We start from the raw sequence: 23786 nt of genomic DNA on the forward strand, positions 1-23786 counted from the left end.
AAACGTCTTCCCTCCCACTCCCCTCCCGACACTCCTCTGGACAACCACGAGGTGGGTGGCCAGGACGCCCGGAGGCCCCACAATATCCCCCGTTGATTAAGTGAGAGAGTGAATGGATACATGTACGTGGGCGTGTGTGTGTGTGTGTGTGTGTGTGTGTGTGTGTGTGTGTGTGTGTGTGTGTGTGTGTGTGTGTGTGGTGTGTGTGTGTGTGTGTGTGTGTGTGTGTGTGTGTGCGTGTGTGTAGGTAAGCGATGGCTACAAGCGATATCGTATCCTATAAGCAGGGCGTTTGTAGTGTGTGTTGGTGTAATGGCTCGTGCCTTGACTGTCGGATCAGCAGGATAATGCGTCAGACGCACACATGCAATCTCATTCGTATCTTCCGACTTAATCAACCAAAGCGCCAGCCCCTCCCCCCTGCCACACACACACACACACACAGACACACGCACACACACACACACACACACATGCACGCAGGCTATATGTTTAACCTTCTGATCCCAGGCTGTTATGCTATCTACCAAAATTAAGTTAGACAAAAAACTCGTCCGCCATTAAATGGACAGGCGCGCACAAACACACACACACGCACAAACACACACACACGCACGCACACACACACGCGCTCACACACACAAAGTTCCAACTGTGCTAATTGCAATGAATATCACCACGACCTTGCAGTCCTTGGAGCTAGGAGCTAGTAATTACATTGATTAATTGCATATGTTTGCTATTGATTAGCACACTAGCTCGTCTGCCCATTCCCCTACTCGGATACCGTGAGTGACACACAATGGAATTCAATAGTGGGCCAAACTGAAACACTAGAGGTATGGATGATGGTTGAGTGTGCTCCACTGCTCCAGATGAACGCCTGTGTACTCTGTAGATTGGACACAACATGCTGACCACAGACCAGAGGACAGAGGCAGAGGGTGGCTCAGGTGGGTGCAGGGAGAAATGAGCACCTGTTCAGAAAAATGTTTGTTAGACCTTCAGGATGCAGCTGACCTCAAAAGCAAAGGCAAGGACACAGTTATGCCCCCCCCCACCCCCCCCCCCCCCCCCACACACACACACACAAACACACATACAGAACACACACACAAACACACACACACACACACACGTGCGAAATTTTTGATCTACTAAACAACCCCATGTGCTGTGATGTACCCCCCCCCCCCCCCCACACACACACACACACAGCACACACCCCAGCCCGCTGTCACTCATCGTTGTGCGAACGCCGATCCAAATGCCTTCACTCAGCCTTTGTTTTGCATGTCTCCACTCTGAACCAGACGAACGGAGCACATAAAAGCGTCTTCTTGCTCTGTCTTACATAAGAGGCCAACAGAGAGATGGAGACAAGTGCTGGTGGAAATAGTTAAGGGTTTGCGTGTGTGTGTGGGGGGGGGGGGGGGTCTTGGAGTGCTTAGTCACCATGCAGGCTATGCATCCCCGCGTCACTGTTCGGCACCATATGGGCGAGGGGGTTACCGGTAAGCTGTAAACCCTCCAGCAATGTATATGCTATGCATTATTCATCATCCTGCTCTCACATCTCACATGTTGGTTATGTAGAGTCAACGTTTACCTCATCCCATCCGGTTGCATGGGCGGTATGCGCAGAGGCCTTTTCCACCATATGGCTTATGTGTTTTTGTTTTTTACTTCTGATTTGGTCTTTGCTGTTGGACACCGGGTCACAGTGCAGAGTCCGGGTCTGATCCTGCATGCATTCGATACATCATTACACCTTGTGCAACAGAGACATTTGCATATGGCATGCATCTTAAAGTACATTTATCACTATCCATCGATATGACCACTATCAATATCTATATATTTATTTATTTATCTATCTATCGATTCCTCTTTAATTCTTGCCTCTATCTATCTATCTGGCGATACCACTATATATATATCACAATATATATCCAAAAATCTATCTATATATCCCACTTAAACACCACTATCCATCCCACTATATATCTATCTATTCCACCATTTATCTTTCTCTACCTCTATCTTTGTGTCATTAATCAATCCAGTCGCCAACTCCGACTGGAAGTTGTCAGCTCTTGTAATGCGGACGTTGATAAATTAAACATCGGAGAATATGCTAATGACTTTTAAATAGGACATCATCATGGCCCTCTAGTCTGTCCTTGTGCAGTCCCAATTTGATCAACCAGTGCCCCCTTGTGGAAATACAGGGATGTACCACAACTACACAACCTGACTATTGACACGTGACTCTGGTGTCACGTGTCAATAGTACGCTCCCTTCGCACTGGGTTCTCTAATTGGGGTTAATTGGATATGGTTTAGCCGAATAAAATACAGAGGCATTCCTTTCACAGACCAAAAAGATATGTGAGGCAGTGTCATTAACAATATATTATTTATGAAGCCAAACATTGACAATTGGTTTTGCCAATTAGTAATGAATTGATAAATGTAAAATAAATATATATTCAGTGCAATTTATTTCCAAATGGTTTTAGAGTCCCCCGATCTGTAGGGCCAGACCATTTCACGCTAATAGTAACTTCATGCCAAGTTTTAAGGATGGTGGATCCAGGAGGTTTAGTGAGTAACAATGAGCCAGGCAAGTGGCATCTGGCCTGATGAACTCTTGTCTCCGGTAACAATTGGGCTTTACCTAGTGATACAAGAGGCAGAATCTCTAAAAACTTTATAACAATAATAAATGGAATACATTTGTCTACTTGTAAGTTTACTAAACCTCAATATAAAAATGCTCTACTGTATGTCTCATCATGTTTGAAATCTTGTTTCATCTGGACTCTGTGTTGTAGTTTGTGCCTTCTGATGGCTGTTTTGGAGCTGCCCCTTTGGATATTTTGTATTTTCACTTTCATAGGTTAATTTTTTTGTCATCTTTTTTGAGTTAATGATGAAATGACAAAAGCAAACTAAAGGATTTTGTGTGGTTGACTGCATATGGATGCTACTTAAAATATGTTTGTAAGACACTGGTTTCCTCTTTCAGTTATTGTTATTTTGGTTTAGATTTAAATAACAACTATAACAGTGTTTAGCATCCCATTCTTCACAATGCTTGAGGGAAGGTTCAGCCTTCCCTCAAGCATTGTGAAGAATTTTCACCTCTGTTGTCAGATACTTCCAGCTTCAGTTAATAGCCAAGAATTTCTCATAAGCCAGCCATGACTGCTTTGGTTCAAAGCTATGTGGGCAGTGTAATTGGTTTGGGGGAAGGAAGTAGCCATTAGACATTAATCCTGGTGACCATGGAACATGAACTTGTGACGACCTTGTCCCCAAGGAAGCAAGGAAGAGAGAGTGAGAGTGAGAGGAGAGACAGAGAGACAGAGAGACAGAGAGACAGACAGACAGACAGACAGACAGACAGACAGACAGACAGACAGACAGACAGACAGACAGACAGACAGACAGACAGACAGACAGACAGACAGACAGACAGACAGACAGACAGACAGACAGACAGACAGACAGACAGACAGACAGAGAGAGAGAGAGAGAGAGAGAGAGAGAGAGAGAGAAGCAAGTCAGACTGAGAAAATAGAGTTTGCCTCAAGAAGTAAACAGTCTTTATTTAGACAATCTGGTTAAAGAAAACAAATCAACATTGTCAATTTGATGTGGACTGTACTCAATCATGAACTGGTAACCTGTTCCTACTCAAAAGGCAGAAGATAATAAGCATCTATTCATCCAGTATTCCAGGTCCACCATTTCCCTTTGACAGAAACTAGTCCCGTCTCAACACATCACATTACCTCAAAATACTATATATATGGGCTTCACATGGCAAGCAATTAAAAATGTCAGCATCTCTCCAGTAAGTTAAAAGGCACTCCCTTTGTGCCGCGATGGGCCAGGACAGTGACCGTCTCTGGATGACTTCACTGCAGTGTGGTCCGTCTCTGTAGATAGTATAAAGGCTTGGATGCAGGTCGGAATGTTTGCAGTACTATGTTAACGCAGGGCGCGTGGCAGCCGTCCGCCCCGTGCCACACCTCCTCCAGCAGGACCGCCGCCGTGTGACATGAGGCTAACTATTGCATGAGCGTCCTACACGTGGGCCTAGCTAATTGCATCACGTAGAAAGGTCTGGTGCTCGCTAACCCCAGCGGGGCAGGTGCACCGTGGGGCAGGGGGGGGGAACTGAGAGGAGGGGCCTGAGAGGAGGAGGGGGGATAGAGGAGGGGGGGGGGGGTGAGAGGAGGAGGGGGGATAGAGGAAGAGGGGACTGAGAGGAGGAGGGGACTGAGAGGAGGAGGGAGGATAGAGGAGGGGGGGGGGGGGGGGGGGGTGACAGGAGAAGGGACTGAGAGGATGGAGGGGGGATAGAGGGGGGGGGGGGTTACAGGAGGAGGGGGCTGAGAGGAGGAGGGGGGATAGAGGAGGATGGGAGTGAGAGGAGGAGGGGGGATAGAGGAGGGGGGGGGTGAGAGGAGGAGGGGGGACAGAGAGGAGGAGGGGACTGAAGCATGCGAGGGGAGAACTGAGAGACCGAGGAGAGGGGATAGAGGTGGGAGGGGGGGTGACAGGAGAGGGGACTGAGAGGGGAGGGGGGATAGAGGAGGGGGGGGGTGACAGGAGGAGGGGACTGAGAGGAGGAGGGGGTGAGAGGAGGAGGGGGATAGAGGAGGAGGGGGTCCGAGAGGAGAGGGGGATAGAGGAGGAGGGGGTGAGAGGAGGAGGGGGTGACAGGAGGAGGGGACTGAGAGGAGGAGGGGACTGAGAGGAGGAGGGGGATAGAGGAGGAGGGGGGTGGCTTCCAATCAGAACATAACGCTTCCCTTTTCCATTAACGGTTAATAAACTGCTGACTGTGCAGGATTTGTCCAATCTGGGCGCCCTCAACGCAGGCTTTATCACCTGTCAATTCTTTGTTCCGCGCGTCCTTGGTCCGCACCGGGAGGTTAAACAAAAGGCGTTACCGTTGGGATCTGTCGTAGTTCCAGTGCCTCATATCAGGCCGTAACCGTAAGGTAGTGAAGATACGGTGATACACACGTACTCTTCCCTCATTGTTCTCTCACGTTAGAACGAAGATTCCCGTCTTGTAGAAGAAGTCTTGTAAGGGGCCGGGGCAGATCCAGGTCCAGGGGGTCCGCGGGGTGCAGGGTGTGAGTCCCGGTGGAAGCAGAGAGAGGCGTGTGTACTTCTGTGCTCTGAGTATAAAAGTGGATGTCCCAGACCCCTTCTGCTCTGTCCTCTCACCCTCTCCCTCTCCCTGGGGTGGAAGGGAGAGGTTGCACTGAGCGCCTGGCGTCTCTTGCCCCCTGCCTGGTCGTTCCCGGGACAGGGAACTCGGGATTCGTTGAGATGATCGAAGTGGAATGTTAACGTGTTTATCGTCGCAAATGCACGGTGAAGGATCACCCTTGGCGACGGGAGCGGTCCGCAAGGGGGTCGGCTATCAGTGCCGACTAGTGTTCCAGTGACTACCAGTCTTTTGAAGCATCAGAATGTCTTTATCCAACCTCAAGACTAGGCCTGTGATGCCTAAACGTCCGACCTGACGGCCCTATATCGTGGTGGGGGTGGGGGGACGGTGTTCCGGGTCCTGGTGGGCCCTCGCAGTGGGGGGGGGGGGGGAGGGGGGGACTAGGACAAGACCAGGAGGTGGGGGGGGGGGGGGGGTTACAGGGCTCCCTGGTGTGCGTGGCAACCGTCGCACACCCGCACCGGGTGGTCCCAGCCGCGGGACGGCACCGGCTTGGTGTGCGTGGAGCAGGGGCCGCACACGCCCTGGCCGCAGGCCCTGCAGTGGTGTTTGGACATGGCTGGGGTGAAGCCCTTGGTTGCACTGGTGGCACTGGGTGATATCCTGGTCGGGGATCCAGTAATCTGGCCGGGCCATGCCTTCACAAAGCCTGTGGGGGGGGGGGGGGGGGGAAACCCAATTTAAGCGGAACGCCTAAGGTTGTCCATCAGACGACCTTGGACTGTTGTTGTAACCTTTCAGGTAGTATTCTAAAGGTTGATAGCTTTCCAAGGAAGGGTGGACCTTCAAATTTCGCCCGTTCCCCCGTCGTAACACAACATCTGCATTTAACATATACTTTTTTTTTTTTTTTATCTATGGCTAATAAACGAAGGAAAAACTACGAATCATCATCTGGGGGCACTGGGTGTGAGTATAAGCATTAGATGTTGACATGTCGTACCACTGCCGCAGACCGCTCACACCACAAGGCTCTGAATTACAAGGACAAATTACATTTGTCATCCAATATGGTAAAGTTGCAGTTGAAGTCGTAGTACAGATTTAGTAGCATCAATGGCTCACTGTTTCAGTGTCTGAAGTGATTTCCCTTCTCTCCAACGGAGCAATACAAACCCCACTTGATATATAGTCTCTCAGTTGTTATCTAGTCTAGAGCCCTAGATTGTATATCCGGCCCTTATATCTGTGGAGCCATTAATGATCGATCTGGGTGTGGGTTTTTTCACGTCGACAAAATAGCTCTGGGTGGTTGAACCAAAACGCCTGCATCCAACGCACTTAACACTGGGAGCCGAGAGACGCAGCTGTACTCACACAGAGGGTAGTCCACGGCGTTGGTGACCATGTCCAGGGTGGACTGGGCCACCTCCGTTACCTGCGAGCATGAGGCCCCGGGGCTCCGCTTTGGACACTGAGAGAAGAGAGAGAGAGAGAGAGAGAGAGAGAGAGGAGAGAGAGAGAGAGAGAGAGAGAGAGAGAGAGAGGAGAGAGAGAGAGAGAGAGGGAGAGAGAGGAGAGAGAGAGAGGAGAGAGAGAGAGCGAGAGAGAGACGAGAGAGAGAGAGAGAGAGAGAGAGAGAGAGAGAGAGAGAGAGAGAGAGAGAGAGAGAGTCCAATTAGAACCGGTAAAAGACAAAGAGCAATGAGAAAATGCAAGAAAATGCAAGAAAAAGCATAAGGGAGAGTGAGGAGAAAATTAAGCAAGTAAGGAAGTGATCAAGTGGAGTCACGTAAACCCGTTCTACTGCCGGTACAATGACATGACCGGCTGTGTTTCCCTGGGCGCGCCTCACCTTGGGTGCCAGTGTCCGACGGCCCCCCGTGCCGGTGGCAGGTCTGGCACACTCGGACCGGCGCCGCCCCCCAGCCCCTCTCCGGCACGGGCATCCTGTGGCTAGAGCAGGGCTGGCAGAAGCCTTCGCCACAGGAGCGGCAGTGGTGCTTCCTCTCCGCCTCCTCGAACTCCCTTTTGCATCCCTGGCACACCTGGGCAGAGGAGGGGAGACACAGGGACAGGGACTAAGCTGTGAGGGGCCTCCTGGAGACGGCGTCATATGATGGCCATGGGACCATGTCATTATGATTATATTGTTTTTATTCTGTATGAATGGGATAAAAATCTGTCTGTTGAAGGCAATGAAGGCCATTGTGTCTGAGGGACATTGTGTCTGTATCTAGATTGTACCTGTAGGACATTGTGGGCCCTATTTGCACCCAGCGCAATTGACTTTCTACACAATGTATCGTTGCTAGTTTTCCCACGCAGCACACTCGCGCCACTACACTTGCTCTCTGAGAGGCACGTGGGCGAAAAGCAGAGGCGGGTTCCAGCGCAAATGATACATGGTGCTATTTTACTGATCGAAAAAGCCATTGCGCCACTGACCGGCAAAAACCTGGTCTAAATGCCCCAGCGGATAGCGCAGTTGGTGTTGCTATTTTGACGTGCCAAGGCAGGTCGGAACTGCAACATAAGCTTACACACACGCAGGCTATACACAGCACAAACACGCAAAGGATTAGCCTAATTTAAATATTATGATTTTAAAGATTTCTACAGGGCGCATATGTGTGAAACTGTATAGAATAGTATCTGGATTGTGAAAAATCTCGTTTTAGGGTAATTATAACGTTGGTTAAATTATTTGGGAAAGAACAGCTGATACAGCGTCAAGAAGTTGTGCATTTTAAAACAATGCATCTGCAAACACTGTACAGCAAACACATATTTTCTTGACACAGACATCGTGTACAAGCCCATAACTTTTAGGATTGAGGACTATTTGATCATGATTAAACATAGTTTTACCGCGAGGGAGTGTTTAATAGAATGAATTAAATCGGGTGATGTGTGGCGCTTGTGTGTGCACCCATCTGTTTAAACATACGCTAACTAAACACATAACGCACTACACAGTCCATCCATGGCAATGTATATTAACGGGGGGACACATGCATAATATGAACGATCGATCAGGATAATGTGTACAATACTGGTAAGAAACTATGTTTGTTAATGTATTGCCGGCCGCATATCATTAAATAGAACCACAGTTGCGGCCACAGGACTGCATATCATATATGTGTTAAGTTCTCTTTGCTGAAATTTACGTGAGGCCTCAGTGTTTCTGAAGTTGTAGAAGAAAACGCTTTTCCATGTGTGAATTAGGGCTATTATTTGGCCTAATCTGAGCCATTTGAAGTTTGTCTCATTAGAGACTGCTGTCAAAATATCAACTCGTCAAGTTAAAATGCGCTGGCTCTTAAAGGGGACAGAAGATCGAACTCTCATTGGTTTGCTGCAGGTTACGCCCAAAACAGACCTACGGGTTTCAGACCAACCCATTTTAGATTTGCGTTGGGCGCAAGGGTAATTTATCCGCCGGTATAATAGCAAAAGGGCCAGAGATCCGCCAACAAAGCTACTGCTTTTCGCGTTTCATACTTGTGTTTCAGACCGTTCAAATAGGGCCCTGTGTCTGTATCTAGATTGTATCTGAAGGACATTGTTTCTGTATATAGTTTGTAGCTGAAAGACATTGTGTCTGTATCTAGTTTGTAGCTGAAGGTCAAAACGATCAGTATCTAATGCTGATCCTTTTCTTCACACAGTTGGGCCTGTTTTAGGTGGAGACGAGTCAGTCAGATCTGAGTCTTTGAGTCATTAAGTCCACTGTGCAATCGAGAGCCTGTGAGTTTATTCTATCAGAACCCTGATGCTTCTGCACATCTTCTGCAGTGACTCAAATATACAAGACAAAGCATTTGGTAGCGTACTTGGTAAACATCAAGGGCAGAAGAATGTGGTTTAATATGTTATGTTGCTTTTATATGATTGTTTTCTGACTGTGAATAAATAGACTGGCCAATAGTTCATGAAGAGGAATCAGTGGCTACAAAACGTGGGAATCCTTGTGTTAAAGTATTTCGGTATGGTAACTATGAAGCAAAAGGAGGGGAATTGTATTTAACCCGCATGGAGCGACAAACCGCAGACCTCCGCATCTATCTAGTAGCTCCGGGCTGCCATATGTTTCTGACCTCCGATCTGACTCCCGCTCCGTTTTTATCAAGTAGGCGTGGCCTATGTGACGTATTGTCTCCGGCTTCCTCACCTGTCTAACGGTGCTGCCATCTGTGGCTGGAGTAGTTATTGCAGCTTGTATGTTGGGTCCTGCCCCCTTGTGGCTATGTATAGTAAATACAGCTTATGTGTTCGATCCCGCTCCCATGTGGCTATGATGGGGTAATGCAGCTTATATGTTTGATCCTGCTCCCGTGTGGCTATGTGGGGGTAATGCAGCTTATGTGCTTAATTTACGTAACACTTGTGTGAAAACTGTCCCAGCAATCCTATCGTCATGTTGGATTAATTCTCAGTGTCTTCCCTGTTTGGCCAAACCAGTTGTTCTAGTTTTTTTCAGCCAGGCGCCACACTCCTCTGTATGCATATTTAGACCCATCCTTTCCCTTGTCCTCGTGCTACCCTTATGCTGGCTCCACCCATGAAGTGTCCCAGCTCTCCCATGAAGGCTCCCCATATACCAGTGGTTCCCAACCTCCGACGGTCGGCGCACCACTGAATGGTCATCAAGACCTGCTGCAGACCACCTCATTGCAAACAGTAAACAATGTATAAATAGTGCCGGCACCCCTATAGACACAACTATTTCTACCATCAGTGTCCTAGTAATACTATTACTGCCGGCAGGCCATGGCCGGTTGGGAAGCAATTTAGCAAAAAAAAAGAACACAAAACATCAATGGAATACACTGTAATGGAAAACATACGATGGAATGAAACCAACTTACTAAACAATATTTATGATAATATAATATACATTTATCGATATTATCTTTATGTTATAGCTCCCACAGGTTGTAAAGCGCTGCATATAAAACCCTGTTACCTGTTCTCCAATTTTAACTCTTAGTGCTGTAACTTTGTATAAGTGTATAACCACTTGTGTTGTAAACCATGCATTGCTTACAGGTGCTCACCATTCCTTCCTTCCACATATAGGGATTACCACAAAGGCTAAGTGACTTTGTATATTTCAGAAAGAGTGAGTGAGTGTGAGTGTGTGTGTGTGTGTGTGTGTGTGTGTGTGTGTGTGTGTGTGTGTGTGTGTGTGTGTGTGTGTCAGCACTCACAGTGATCTGGTTGTTGGGCCTCCAGTAGGGCGGGGCCACCTGGTCCGTGAGCCAGGCGGTCACAGCCTTAGTGGGCCCCGTGCTGTACTCGGACACGGACTGGACCACATAGTTGACCCCGTCCAGGACCCTCTGGGCCGCGTTCTGGTGGTCCACCAGGAAGGCCTCGCTCTGGGGCCGGGAACAGAGAGGACAGGGGAGAGAAGGAGGAAGGAGTTGGGGTATGGGGGGGAAGAGGAGAGAAAGTGATGGGAACCAGTGAGGATGCAAGTGGGGGTTCATCGACTGCACACATTGATTAGGCAGAGATTAAAACTAACGACGTCCCGTCGTCCCGGGAACGTAATTAATTGTCATCTGGAGGATCAACAACAAATCAAAGGAACAAAGTTCTCCTACGGGGGATTAATAAAGTTGTATCTTATCTTATCTTATCAATATTCTCTCTCGGGTCGGCATTGAGACAAAGAGAATTTTTTGGGCACTGACTTAATTTTTCTGTTTACGTTTTCAACACTTTCTGCGAACCAGAACGGGTTTGCGGTCTGTGGAAAAGACTTGTGAAATGGTAAATGGAAAAAGGACTGAGCTTCGTTCAATTGGGTGGCGCGCTCGCGTTTGTGTTGTTCCGTGAGACACAGAGACTGCTTGCAACAATGGTGACGGCCTTTTAACACTGCCGAGCTGGTTCGGTCGCGGCTTGGCACGCCCGGCAGTTTCCCCGTCTTACCTCAAGTTTCCTGTGTCAAACCGAAGGGGGTCAAATCCCCCGTTCATCGCGGCGCGGGACTTCTTGGTTCACTGGAGAAGGGTGGGCTGCGCATGGAGTCTAGACTCCCTTTTTTATGAACGAGGACACCCGCATGCAAGAATGAGTTCACGTCTGAGTGTAGGCTACGAACACGATTAACTATTTACAAGTGCAAAAACGCCAACATATTCTTTATTTTGCTGACCACTTGTTTTTTATCCCGACAAAAGCCGGGATAAAAACCTTGGCAGCTATCGCATGAAGGAACCTCTAGACCTGGATTATGCCTGTGTGTGTCTGTGTCTTCCCTTGGTCGACAGACATGAGCTACGCTGACTGAGCAGTTATCAGCAGGTAAACAAGGGTAGTCGGGGTGAACTGTTCTCCTACAATCAGTAGGGGGCACTGCTGTTCCTCCGCCACACTGCCCAGACAAGCACAGCTTCATCTTCACGTTTTCATCTATTTCTAAAACCTGTTAAATACAATTCATTGATTAAATAGCCTACGGCAATTCAATTCAAATCAGGTCAAATTCATCAAGGGACCGTGTGTCTACAGACACGTGTATGTGTGTGTGTGTGTGTGTGTGTGTGTGTGTGTGTGTGTGTGTGTGTGTGTGTGTGTGTGTGTGTGTGTGTGTGTGTGTGTGTGTGTGTAAACGAGGTGCACCAGAAGCTGGCTTCAGGAGAGTACACTACTCACGCCCTCCCACACGTGCTTGACCTCCGGCCGCACCACGCCGCTCTCAGGGTCCTGGTTGCCCATCCAGTACTGTCTGCTGCGGTAGATGATCCCACAGTTACCACACTCCAGCACGTACCTGGGGGAGAGAGGCAGAGAGAGAGAGACGTTAGAGAATACAAAGAAACAACTGCAGTAGGAATTAGTAGGGGACTGAACGTATGCAGCCTGAGAGAGAGAGAGAGAGAGAGAGTGAGTGAGTGAGTGAGTGAGTGAGTGAGTGAGTGAGTGAGTGAGTGAGTGAGTGAGTGAGTGAGTGAGTGAGTGAGTGAGTGAGTGAGAGAGAGAGAGAGAGAGAGAGAGAGAGACAGTGAGTACATACCCAGACCAGGCGTATTTGGCCAGTCCAAACCATGGGTTGTCTGCAGAAGAGGAGGTCTTTGGCACCACAATCACTTCTCTCCCTCCTTCGTAGCACCTCTGGAGGTAGAGACAGCGATAGATAGAACACACACACACACACACACACACACACACACATTATAGGACAGTGCTCATCTGAACTCAGATGTATGTATGATGGGCCTTCTCAGTTGCTGCCCCCACCCTTTGGAATTCACTCCCCTCCCACATCAAAGTCTCTCCAACCCTCTCTTCTTTCAAATCTGCCCTCAAAACATACCTTTTCACACTAGCCTTCCCCACCTAACTCCCACCTTATTCTTCATGTTTAACCTCTGTTTTTCTTTTATTCGTAGTCTTACATAGTTTTGATAGGGCAATATGTAAAGCGTCTTAGAGTACCATATTAAGCGCTAGATAAATTTCATTTATTATTATTACTATTATTATTATGTTTGTATGTCTGTATGTGTGTGTTACCTTGCAGATGAGGACCTTGTTGTTGAACTGGTGTGCGTACTGGCACAGACCATCCGCTACGTGGGGGACCTTGTCCCTCAGGTGGTTCATCCCATTCTTACAGCGCACACTGGGGGCAGACAGGACAATCGCTCGCTACCAGAACCACGCGTCAATGAAAAAAAAAACATAGATCGTACCTCTCGGGTGAAAACCTCACATTTCCATAATACGAGTACGACCATTTATTTTATAAACCAAAAATATATAAAAACTAGTTCCTCTGCCATTGAGAAGTGTTGCTGCTCACTCATCTCTGATGGAAAGGCCAGATTGATTCAACCTAACCAATCAGGGAAAATATGATTAAATATGATGTTAAACTTTAATTGGCTCACACAGAGGTCGGCGCAGTCAACTCTACACTGATATTCTCGAAGTGCATTTCACTCACTAATAGCTGGTGGATGGCTTTGCTATTTCTAACCAATTACACTCCAATAACAGCTGTTAAATCCTACCTCCAGCCTTGGGTGTTATGGCCTCTCTCAAAGCCCAGATAGGCTGGGGCTGCCCGTCTGGACGGAGCAGCAGCAGTGGACAGGAGGCCCGGGAGGACTTACTTGCAGCTGAGGCAGACGGAGGAGCAGGTGAAGTACTCGTCAGGGAAGAAGTTGAGGGTGATGAGGCTGTCTGAGATCTCCCCACAGAAGCGCTTACTTAAAGCCTGGAGGGGCAACAGGGCAGGGGGTTAGAGCTCAGCAGGACCCAGGGGAGACAATATTACAGTCCACAACCCTTTATAATTCTATCTCCACTATTTAAATGACTAGGCTACAGCGTGCTGCGGCCAAGGTTGCCTGATTTGGCGGGAAATCTGGCCCAATCTGGCAGCCCTGGTCCTGAACCATTAAGGGCATTAGTTAAGGATCTGGCATGCTTTTAAGTCATTTTAGTTGCTATTGATTAAATGCATTTCAAGAGAGAATCCGACTGGACCTGCACTAGGGTACGCCATCATGCAACGGTGGATGTTATGGACGTGGCTCTCCCGTGATGAAACTACAATGTTCCCAAGATGCAGGGACCAAGATTTCGACCAAATGGTCGCATTCTGCAAGCAAAATTTGGGAGTGTGCGAATGAATTTTACATCTGGTCGTGCATGTGCAACCAGTAAATTAGCCCTTTTTTATTTTTGGATTTGTACACGTTAAACGGAAGAGGCGCATCAATGAATCCAGAATCTGTAGCAGGCCAATGAGTGTGAAAAGGATAGGGAGTGTGAGAAGGATAGGGAATGTATGGTGTCCTAGAGATTATCGGGCGAGCGGAAACGTCTGTGAGAAGGAGAAAGATTTCACAACCTGCTACGTGCGTTTGAACAATGAGCAAGCAAACTATTGACTTGTTCTTCCGACCTGCGGCTAGTGTGCCAGTGAGCTGGGATAAACGATTATTTTTTAAACGATTAATCTAGCGATTATTTTTTCGATGCATCGATTAATCTAACGATTCATTTTTTCAGTCCGATTCGATTTCGATTCGATTCGATTATCGATTATCTCCCCATTAATTGACTAATAGCAATTTATACATGTTGATTTACATATCTGAATGAAAAAAATATGAATTCCTTAACATTTCAATACATGTTTATTGCCTTTAAATTCCAAAATAAAAGTGCAAAGTAATGTATTCTTAGAATTCTACGGTGCTCGGTCATCTGCAGCTGCTATCGAGTGGCGCCTCTTCAGGTGCTGGTGAATTGCCGTGGTGCGAGAATGGAAAGTCATCTCCATTTTGCAAAGACGACATATCACGGAATCGTTTCCTTTTACATTAAATAATTCCCATACTTTAGAGGAACGAGTGCGTGGCGCCTTGCACTTATGAAAGTCTGAGGAGCCGCTCGCGTTGCTACTACGCTCCGGCGCCGCCTATCTTTTTTCTTTTTCTTTTTTTTTTTTAATCGACGCGCATTTTTCGCGTTGATGTAATGTATGCGTCGACGTCATCGATTACGTCGACGCGTCGTCCCAGCCCTAGTGCCACAGTCTATAGTGTCCCAGTCGGATGATGATCCAGACGTTTGTGTGGCTATAAAGGGCCGAACCCACCATTTTCGGGAAGACAGGCTGCGAGTTAATGTACTGTCAGAAGACGAACTCCATGAACTGCGAATGTTAAGGTCGCTACCCCAGAACTGCGGGGAACACCAAGTTTGCCGACAGGGCAGGCACTTTGGAGTTCAAACACAATACACTAGTTAAACACAATCTTAGCCTCAAGCATAGAGTATGCCTATATATTTTAATAAATGAAAAAGCAAGGCCACTGCCGGTTGCTTTTAGAAGACAAAAGGCTGTAAATCATAGTGCAGATGAGGCAGAAATGATGCTGAAATTTTACACGGCATACTTCGTTGCTAAGGAGGAACTACCCTTCACCAAATTCAAAAGCCAGCTCGACATTCAAAGGAAGAATGGCTTAAAACTTAACGAAACATACAACAACGATAGAGAATGCACACAATTCGTTGGAGTAATTGCGGATACTCTGAAGGGGAAGACTGACACGAAGATCAAGGATGCTCCGTATATATCAATTATTATCGATGGGGACATCAGCGTTTCGACCATGGAATGCAAAATCATTACGCAAGGATCCCAATCGAAGGGAAACCAAGGAATATTTTGATTGGCCACATAAAAGTGAAACATGCACATGCTCAAGGAATGTTTTAATTCAAATTATGTTTGGACCCATCACTATCTTCTTTATTGGTCTTTACTGTGAATATATTTGTAGTTTAAATAATCACTTCAGGTGCGATAAAGGGCTTTTCACATGAGAGGCGTTTAGTTTGTCACTCATGCGCGCAAGCGTATAAACCGTTGGGATAGATGAGAACTGTTTATCTTTTTTTAGGGCACAATAAAATGTGACACTGAATTTGAAACAGCACATTGTAATTTCTGCATTTATTATCAAAATATTTATTAGCAATACAGTAAGATTTGTAGAAATGTGATTATTTGGTTAACCTGGTTGTGCTCCTAAAATGTTAGGTTAGGGGCCAAAAGTGGTTAAAAAAGTAAGTCTGGATCCCTGAGATGGATGACTAATAGGGCATATCAGATACTTGAATACCCCATGTGTTCTTAACGTGTTGCTTCATGAAGGCTCTTTAAAACGTGGACAACTCGGTGAAAATTAGAACGCCATTACAAAGGTTGCAATTTAAATAATATTTTTTTAACAAAGGCTCCCAATCACAAAAGCGAACTAAATAGTTTTCACATCGAGAATGGTTGCTCTCGCTTGCTCTCCTGTCCATAGATCCTAATTTGTATGATTGTGTGAAAATAATTGTTGTCATTGTTTCGATTGGTGCGTCGCTTTAGAAGTCCCTGCTGCAAGGAATGGTGGGCAGGCATTATCTAATTTACTTTCGTAAAGGATGGTACAGTCCCCTATGCTGAAGGAGATAAGAAAGGAAGCATGAAGCACCTTTCCTTAGCATTTAGAGAATCTAACAGCTCTCATCATTTACATTTACATTTAGGGCATTTAGCAGACGCTTTTATCCAAAGCGACTTACAATAAGTACATTTGTCATAAGAAGTGCATCAATATATCGCTGTCGGTACAGAAAGGATGTTCATAGAACAAAGTGCAAGTACAACAATCGCTAGGCTAACCAATTCTCCGTGTTACAGCAATGATAGCAGCTACTGCAGTTGCTACACAGTTATGTACTATAATAAAATACAATACAATATAACACAACACAATACAGTGTACAATGGTGGCCAGAAGGGGGAGGGTGGCTATGCAGTGTCGAGGTGGACTCTGAACAGGTGAGGCTTTTTCGGAAGATAGTGAGCGATATCATGGCTGCCACTTTGACCCTTCTGGGTCATTTCACTCAGTGAGGAACCCTCCTAAGCCCTTCTGACAGCTGTGGGAGCAGTCGATGGGGCGTTTCTGAGGTTTGCTCTTTGATTGACTTTTTCAAAATACATTTTGATGAGATTTACTTTTGGAATTTCCGATTTCTGGATTTATCGTTTTGGGTTCTTTTGATTTTAATGATAAGACAAAAACAAAGTCAAGCACTTATTTCATTTGTGATTGACTGCATATGGATCTATATAGAATATTTATTGTTTTGTTTCTCCCTCATTTACTGTTATTGTGGGTCTGATTTGAAAACAAAAGAACAAAGGAGGGCACGAACGAACAAAAGAGATTATCATAGCCCAAGGGAATCAACAAATTAGAGATAGATTCACGCCAACGATTGACATGAGCGCAGGTGAACCGTGTCACCCGACCACCTCGCCCCTCTCTGCTCATTGGTCAACCATTAGGACAGGTAGGCAACAGGCAAGGAGGGAGAGATCTTCACATTTAAACAACCGCTTTAACATGCCAAGAGCGAGTCTCTCAGCACATTCAAGTCTTATTCCGACCGCGGGACAAACGTTGTGAGGGCTCTCTTGGCGGGTGTAGACGTAGCTTACCTCCAGGGCGCGGAACACGATGGCGGGCTGGCGAGGCGAGCGGGTGTGGGTGTTGCGCACCTGCTGCCGGACGGCCTCCAGCAGCAGGCTGTAGTCGGTGGGCGGGGCCACGGTCTGGGTGCCCACATACTGCATGGAGCTGAAGGCCTCTGTCCCGAGGCTCAGGTCGTGGAAGCGGCGCTGGAGCAGCGTGTCCGCGTGGCCCGCCGCTAGGGACTCTAAAGGGGGGAGAGAGAGATCAGCACCGGGTTCTTTACATAGAAACCAGTCCACGCAGAAGTGTGCGCGTGTGTGCGTTTGTGCGTGTGTGCGTGTGTGTGTGTGTGTGTGTGTGTGTGTGTGTGTGTGTGACACATTAATTTCTGTCTATCCAGGTATTAACCGTATTTTGATCCCGTGGAGTTCCAATTAGGGGTGTGAATCTTTGGCTTCAGACGATTCGATTCGATTAACGATTCAGTTGGCGATTCGATTCAAGGACAATTTTTTTTTTTTGTAACGATTTGATTCGATTTTGCAAACCACGATTCGATTCAGTAACTTTTAACCAAAATTCTATATCCGTGAAATAAACATGCATTAATGTGACACCCCTTGTCAATTTTACCATTATTCTTTGCGAAGCCAAAATGCTTCCACACTTTGGATTTCAAGTTTGCTGGTGCATTAACAATCTCGCTGCCTCTCTCTGCCATGTTTGAAATGCACCAGTAGAGGGTGAGGGAGAAAAAAAACTCTTTTGGGAATTCCTTGCAAGCTGACTAGCTGATGACAGAGTTACGGATTACCGAGCTGCACTTCACAAAATAAACGTGTAAACTAAGTCTTAAAACATTACCGTATTTTCCGCACTATAAGGTGCACCGGAGTATAAGCCGCAGCAGCTAAATTGAATGATGTGTACATATTAGAGCTGTCAAGCGATTAAAATATTTAATCGTGATTAATCGCATTAATGTCATAGTTAACTCTAATTAATCGCGATTAATCGTAAATTATTTTTCTATGCTAAATATCCCTTGATTTTTTTGTCCCATAATTCTTCTCATTTTAATTCTCTTATCAACATGGTGAAGTGCATCGGCTTGCCTTGTGCAAATGATTTTTTATTGATAACAACATTGGCATATACACTGATCAAAACAGGACGATACAAAAAAAGAGCCTATAGTGCAATTAAACGACTGCTTTGAACAAATGTTATTTGAACATAGCAGTCAGGCTACTGCTTCTTTGTTTTGAGCCAAAGAAAAAAAAAACTTTTTTTTTTTTTTTTTTTATAAAATAATTGCGTTAATCGCGCGATAAAAAATTTAACGACGTTAAATTTGTTTGCGTTAACGCCGTTAATAACGCGTTTAACTGACAGCTCTAGTACATATATAAGCCGCACTGGACTATAAGTTATATAACTATGTTTTAATGTTTAATTACCATTAGGGCTGGCCTGAATGCCATTTTTCTGGCTTCGAATACTCGTTGGTTTTTCCAAGCGAATATTCAAATACTCGTTCCAGAAAAAAACACCATCAAAAACAACATTAATAATGCCTATATACTCCCTGGAACCGATTTTGACAGTATCTGCATATTTTGTTGAATATTTAATAGCTTTTGAATGTTAATTAGTAGGCCTAAGTAGGTTGAAGTTCCTTAGTTTTTCCCCGTGAAAGCGAACAGCTGTTGTTCCGTTCCAAATCAGCTGTCCCGAATGTACCGAATATTGATTGTCTTATGTGTCCATATTATATCCATTATATTGTCCGGGTATTCCCAAGGCGCTCACGCTCTGCAGCAAGCCAGTCACAGTTGATTGGCGTGGCGCTGTACAGCGAAAGTAAACAAACAACTTTGTGGGAGCGTGTCTATGTTCCCCGGGTCCTATGTTACCGGGTCCTATGTTCCCCGCTTTTCCCAAAAAGGGTCCTATGTTCCCCGATATGTATGTGACCAGGGAACATAGGACCCCTATTAAAAAAAAGGGTTCTATGTTCCCCGGTCTGTTACTTTTTCCACCATTACTGCCAAATTCCGGCCGAGATAACTACCATTGCATGTCTTTACCTTTTGTGGAAGAGGGAGAGACGTCGGAGAACCTGACGCAGTCTATTCATACGCCGGTAAACAAACCCCGAGAAGCCCAATCCCTACGAGAGCTCCCCGCGCTACGGCCATCCGGAGGCGCACAGAGCTTTTGGCCGTGATATTATTATGCAATTATATTATATTATATTATATAGGCCTACTATTATATAAAGAGCTCCGGGAGTCGCAAACGGCAACAATCAGTTTCTCCTCCATGCTGCAGTTCACCGCGGACTGCACTGCACTGAGTTGGCCGGTTGAACGCTGATTGGCTGTTACGTTACACATGTCACTCAGTGGCCACGCTGTTGAACGCCGATTGGCTGTCATCACGCGAATGTCGCGTCAAAGTTTAAATATTTTTAAAGATCGAAAAATGTGAAAAAAGGCGCGGCTTATAGTCCGAAAATTGCGGTAATCATAATCGATTCATACGATTTAAAGCATTTATATCGATTATTGGTGAAGCCAAAGCGATTCATTCTATTTATTTATTTAAGCAGATCGATTTAGTTGAATCGGTAGGACTGACAATCGATTCATCGATGCATCGCATGAATCGTTACACCCCTAGTTCCAATCCAATGTGAATTGATGTTGTAATAAAAATAAACGTGAGGCCATCTGCAGCTCACGGTGACGAATGTAGTCTGAAGAAAGTCTGAAGAAACGTCCTCACAGAGTATCTGTTTGCTTCCCTGGATGTGTGGGTGTTTTGTTGCTGTGCCCACCGTGGCCCAGCAGCTGGGTGTGGGTGGTCTCCTGGAAGACGATGACGGCGGGCCCCAGGGAGGAGAGGGGCACGTCCAGGCCGCAGCGGCTGGACAGGGCCCTCAGCTCGGGTGTGAAGTGCTTCAGGTAGGCCGCCGACGCGCTGCTGAGGAACTGGAACATGTCGTTGTGGAGGCGCTCGGCCCGCGTGCGGTACACCACCAGGTCGGACACGGCCAACACCTTACAGGGGGGGGGGGGGGGGGGGGGTGTTAGTGGGCACACATTAGGGTTGGACAAATACTTTTTATTAATTAATTTATTAAAGGTTGGGTATGGAATTCGCTTTTTTGGCAATTTTTGCAGAATTACTTGAAATCCTTATCATAACCCACTTACAGCCACTGAGTTAGAAGTACTGACATGAAGTAAATCATCTGTGGAACAGGCGGGGCTCGAAAAACTCCAGCCAATGATTTCCAGAGCCACCGAGTTACATTGGACAGTAAGTACGTCAATCAAACAGTCGTACTGCACTCCCCCTCCCCCGCGCCCCGCGCGCGACCCCTTCGTGCAGTACTCGTGACCCAGAGCTCGTGACCCAGAGCAAGCTCCTGTTTGTTGTTATCCTGCGGTAGCTACTGGAACTAGTTAATCCACATTTGGACCTAGCAGTAGAAGACAATTTCCATGGCAGACAAGACGCCACCATCCCCATGTTGTTTTTTTAATGTTGCCATGTTGTTTAACGAAAACCTACGCTAGGCTGGCTCGCTCTCGCGCATCTGTGTTCGCGCTCGTGCATGATTGCGCGTCCAGGAACTTGGAATGGGTGGAGTCAGAGTCAGCGTTGAAGGAGAGGAGGTAGGACCATTTGGGTTGTGTATTTTCAAAATCTGCTGGCGTTACGCAAATCCCATACCCAACCTTTAAGACTTTATTTTGCATTTTTTGGCTTCATTCCTAAAGAGATAGACAGGAAGTATCGCCCCAAATCAATATTTTAATTAGTAAAATAAGGTGCTCTAAAAGTCTAAAGTATTTCACTGCTCTTCAAGGTGGTGCTCAAAACATGAATGAAAGAAACTTGGACGGAAGTGAACTAAACAAAGACCAGTAACTGAAAAACTCAGTTTGGACCGTGACTAAAGACGGAAATCCAGCGCTTTTCCTTTTGATTCATTTTTATTTTCATCGTTAGACATACACCGTGATGGATCGTCAAAACGATTGTCTAACAATATATAGAATATTTCAGAATCGCTGTATCGCGATATTATCGGTATCGCGGGTCATGTATCGTTTCGTGAGGTACCATGTGATTCCCAACCCTATTGAGCAGGGCTGTGAAAGTCATCATAGTGCACTGTTCCAAGCACAAAACAGACTGATGGAAGAAAGGCAGATGGAAGACATCAGTATTCTTCATACTAGTTCTCCTCCATAATACTGTTTCTCCAAAGGTGCAGGCACATTACGTCGAGAGTGAAAAACTGGTACTGCATGAGGCCAATAAGACCGTCCCAGAAGGGTTCATGTGCGTACTGAACAGGTAGCAGAGCTGCGTCGTAAGTAACGCGACGTTTGGACAAAGGAACATGCAAGGATTCTCCCCCAAAAGAAACAGCAGGTCAGTGGAGCAGACTCTACCTTCAGCAGGAGCCTCATCCTCTGGTTCTGATTGGTGGCTGCCCCCAGCAGGCCCTCTGTGTCCAGGGCCAGCAGGCTGAGGGAGGGGTCGTAGGCGGCCCACACCCCCACGGTACAGGAGCTGGGGGACTTGGAGGTGTAGAACACAGTCTCGCCCCCAAAGAGGATGTGGTTGAGGGTGTGGGACTTGCCGTCGCCCGTGTTGCCGAAGACGGAGAGGACCTTGACCTCGGACATGTCCCCGCAGCCCAGCCGCTCGACAAACTCACACTCGTCATGGACCTGGGGGGAGGGATGTTCGCTAGGTGAGGAACGCTATTTATACCAGTCACCTCAACACACGTGGAATCAATGCTTCGGCCACCTGTTATAAGTGTGCCATGCTCAGCCCTACATGGGGATATTTGCAAGACACGGAAACAAATTTGTTTGCTTCTGGCAAACAGATTGTGAACCGTCTGATCGCTGGTCTTGGTGCTAAACTGTTGGCCATTACTCCAATTGATGTCCAATAATCTTACTCGACATAGAGACAAAGCATGCAAAGTGCTATGTGCATGTGAATTGCAATACAAAGGAAACCTTGGGTGTTTTATAAAATTCTAATTCAAATAAAACCATTAGATAAATCTTTTTGCACCATGCCCTAACCCAATGTCATACATCTCACTGACCTTTATATAATAATAATAATAATAATAATAATAATAATAATAATAATAATAATAGATTCAATTTATATAGCGCTTTTCACGTACTCAAAAAGCTTTACATAGGGGCACAAAAATAGATAAACAAGAAAAAAAAAATTGATGGGGCTAGAGATAATGAGTGATCTAGGGGTAGGCAGAGGAGAAGAGATGAGTCTTGAGGCGGGACTGGAAGATGGTGAGGGACTCAGAGTCAAGAATATGTTGGGGGAGGGATATATATCCTATAGGAATATACTGTATAAGAGTCAGCGAGATGTATAGTATGATAGATATATGTACGATTCAGCGATATAGCATATCAATCAATGCATCTCAATGAATAATATCGTATCCCTATATATCATACCATTCATCTCTCACTGAATCATATATATATATATATCCCAATATCCTAAATCTCCATGAATCATATCGCTATATCATACATTTCACTGAATCATATATATCCCTATGTCATACCATACATCTCACTGAATCATATATATCCCTATATAATCATATCATACATTGCAATGAATAATATATATATCCCTATGTCATACCATACATCTCACTGAATCATGCATATCCCTAGGTCATACCATACATCTCCCTGGGCTATTTTAATGAAGGAGAATCCATACAGATCGGTCTTTGTACTCACCACCCCTAAGCCATGGAATTATTTGCATTCAGGTCATAACACAATCACAGTGACTCAATCACCATGGACTTTTCGTTTACTTAACGGACCAACTTGGGAACCCTGAGCGTTGCTTCAATTGATGGTTAGTCTGATATCAATGTGTGGTAAGACATGGGTTTATAAGGAGACATAAAACAACAAAAAAGGGAGTCTTGTTTCGTGTGGGCTATTAATAACCCTATCATTTCATGAGCACAGATGAGTGCACACACACACACACACACACACACACACACACACACACACACACACACACACACACACACACACACACACACACACACACACACACACACACTACTTTTTTTGACCAGTCCCCATTTTATACGGATCTTCTGTGTTGGCCAAGCTGCCATCTCTATTCATTGTCTGACTATGACCCTATCAAAAGAGAAGCTCGATAGTGAGCATGGCATTGCATTAGTGCTTTGTCTCTCTAAAACGAGGCGTAGCGGCTAGTTTTAAGCTAAGCTAAGTCATCGTTAGCTACCTGCAGGTTTTCCTGTTCGTCTACAAGTAGGAAACTGCGGTCCTTTTCCGTTTGTTTCCCCGGCTTTCTGGGAGAAAGAAGCGTTATACTCTCCATTTCTTTCATCAGTATGTCTGACATCCTCGTTTAATAATAAAACATTGTTCCGTAGCGGACGGCTACGAAATCGAAAGTTCGCCCACTTCTGCGCTGTCAGTCAGTCAGTCACAACAAGA

At 46.1% G+C, this 23786-nt stretch overlaps 1 protein-coding gene across 1 annotated transcript; it reads right to left on the reverse strand.

The window, feature by feature from the left end:
- Positions 1 to 5625: 5625 nt before the first annotated feature.
- LOC115561493 (zinc finger FYVE domain-containing protein 1) lies at positions 5626 to 23786 on the reverse strand. Its single transcript, XM_030381610.1, is given in 13 exon segments — positions 5626 to 5835; positions 5837 to 5906; positions 6575 to 6671; positions 7053 to 7245; positions 10414 to 10584; positions 11870 to 11987; positions 12231 to 12328; positions 12731 to 12839; positions 13333 to 13436; positions 17238 to 17455; positions 20054 to 20276; positions 21684 to 21965; positions 23572 to 23786. Coding segments are annotated over 13 exon segments (1965 nt in total). The 5' UTR covers positions 23692 to 23786; the 3' UTR covers positions 5626 to 5673.

This window comes from Gadus morhua, chromosome 16, assembly GCF_902167405.1.
Source record: "Gadus morhua chromosome 16, gadMor3.0, whole genome shotgun sequence".
NCBI lineage: Eukaryota > Metazoa > Chordata > Actinopteri > Gadiformes > Gadidae > Gadus > Gadus morhua.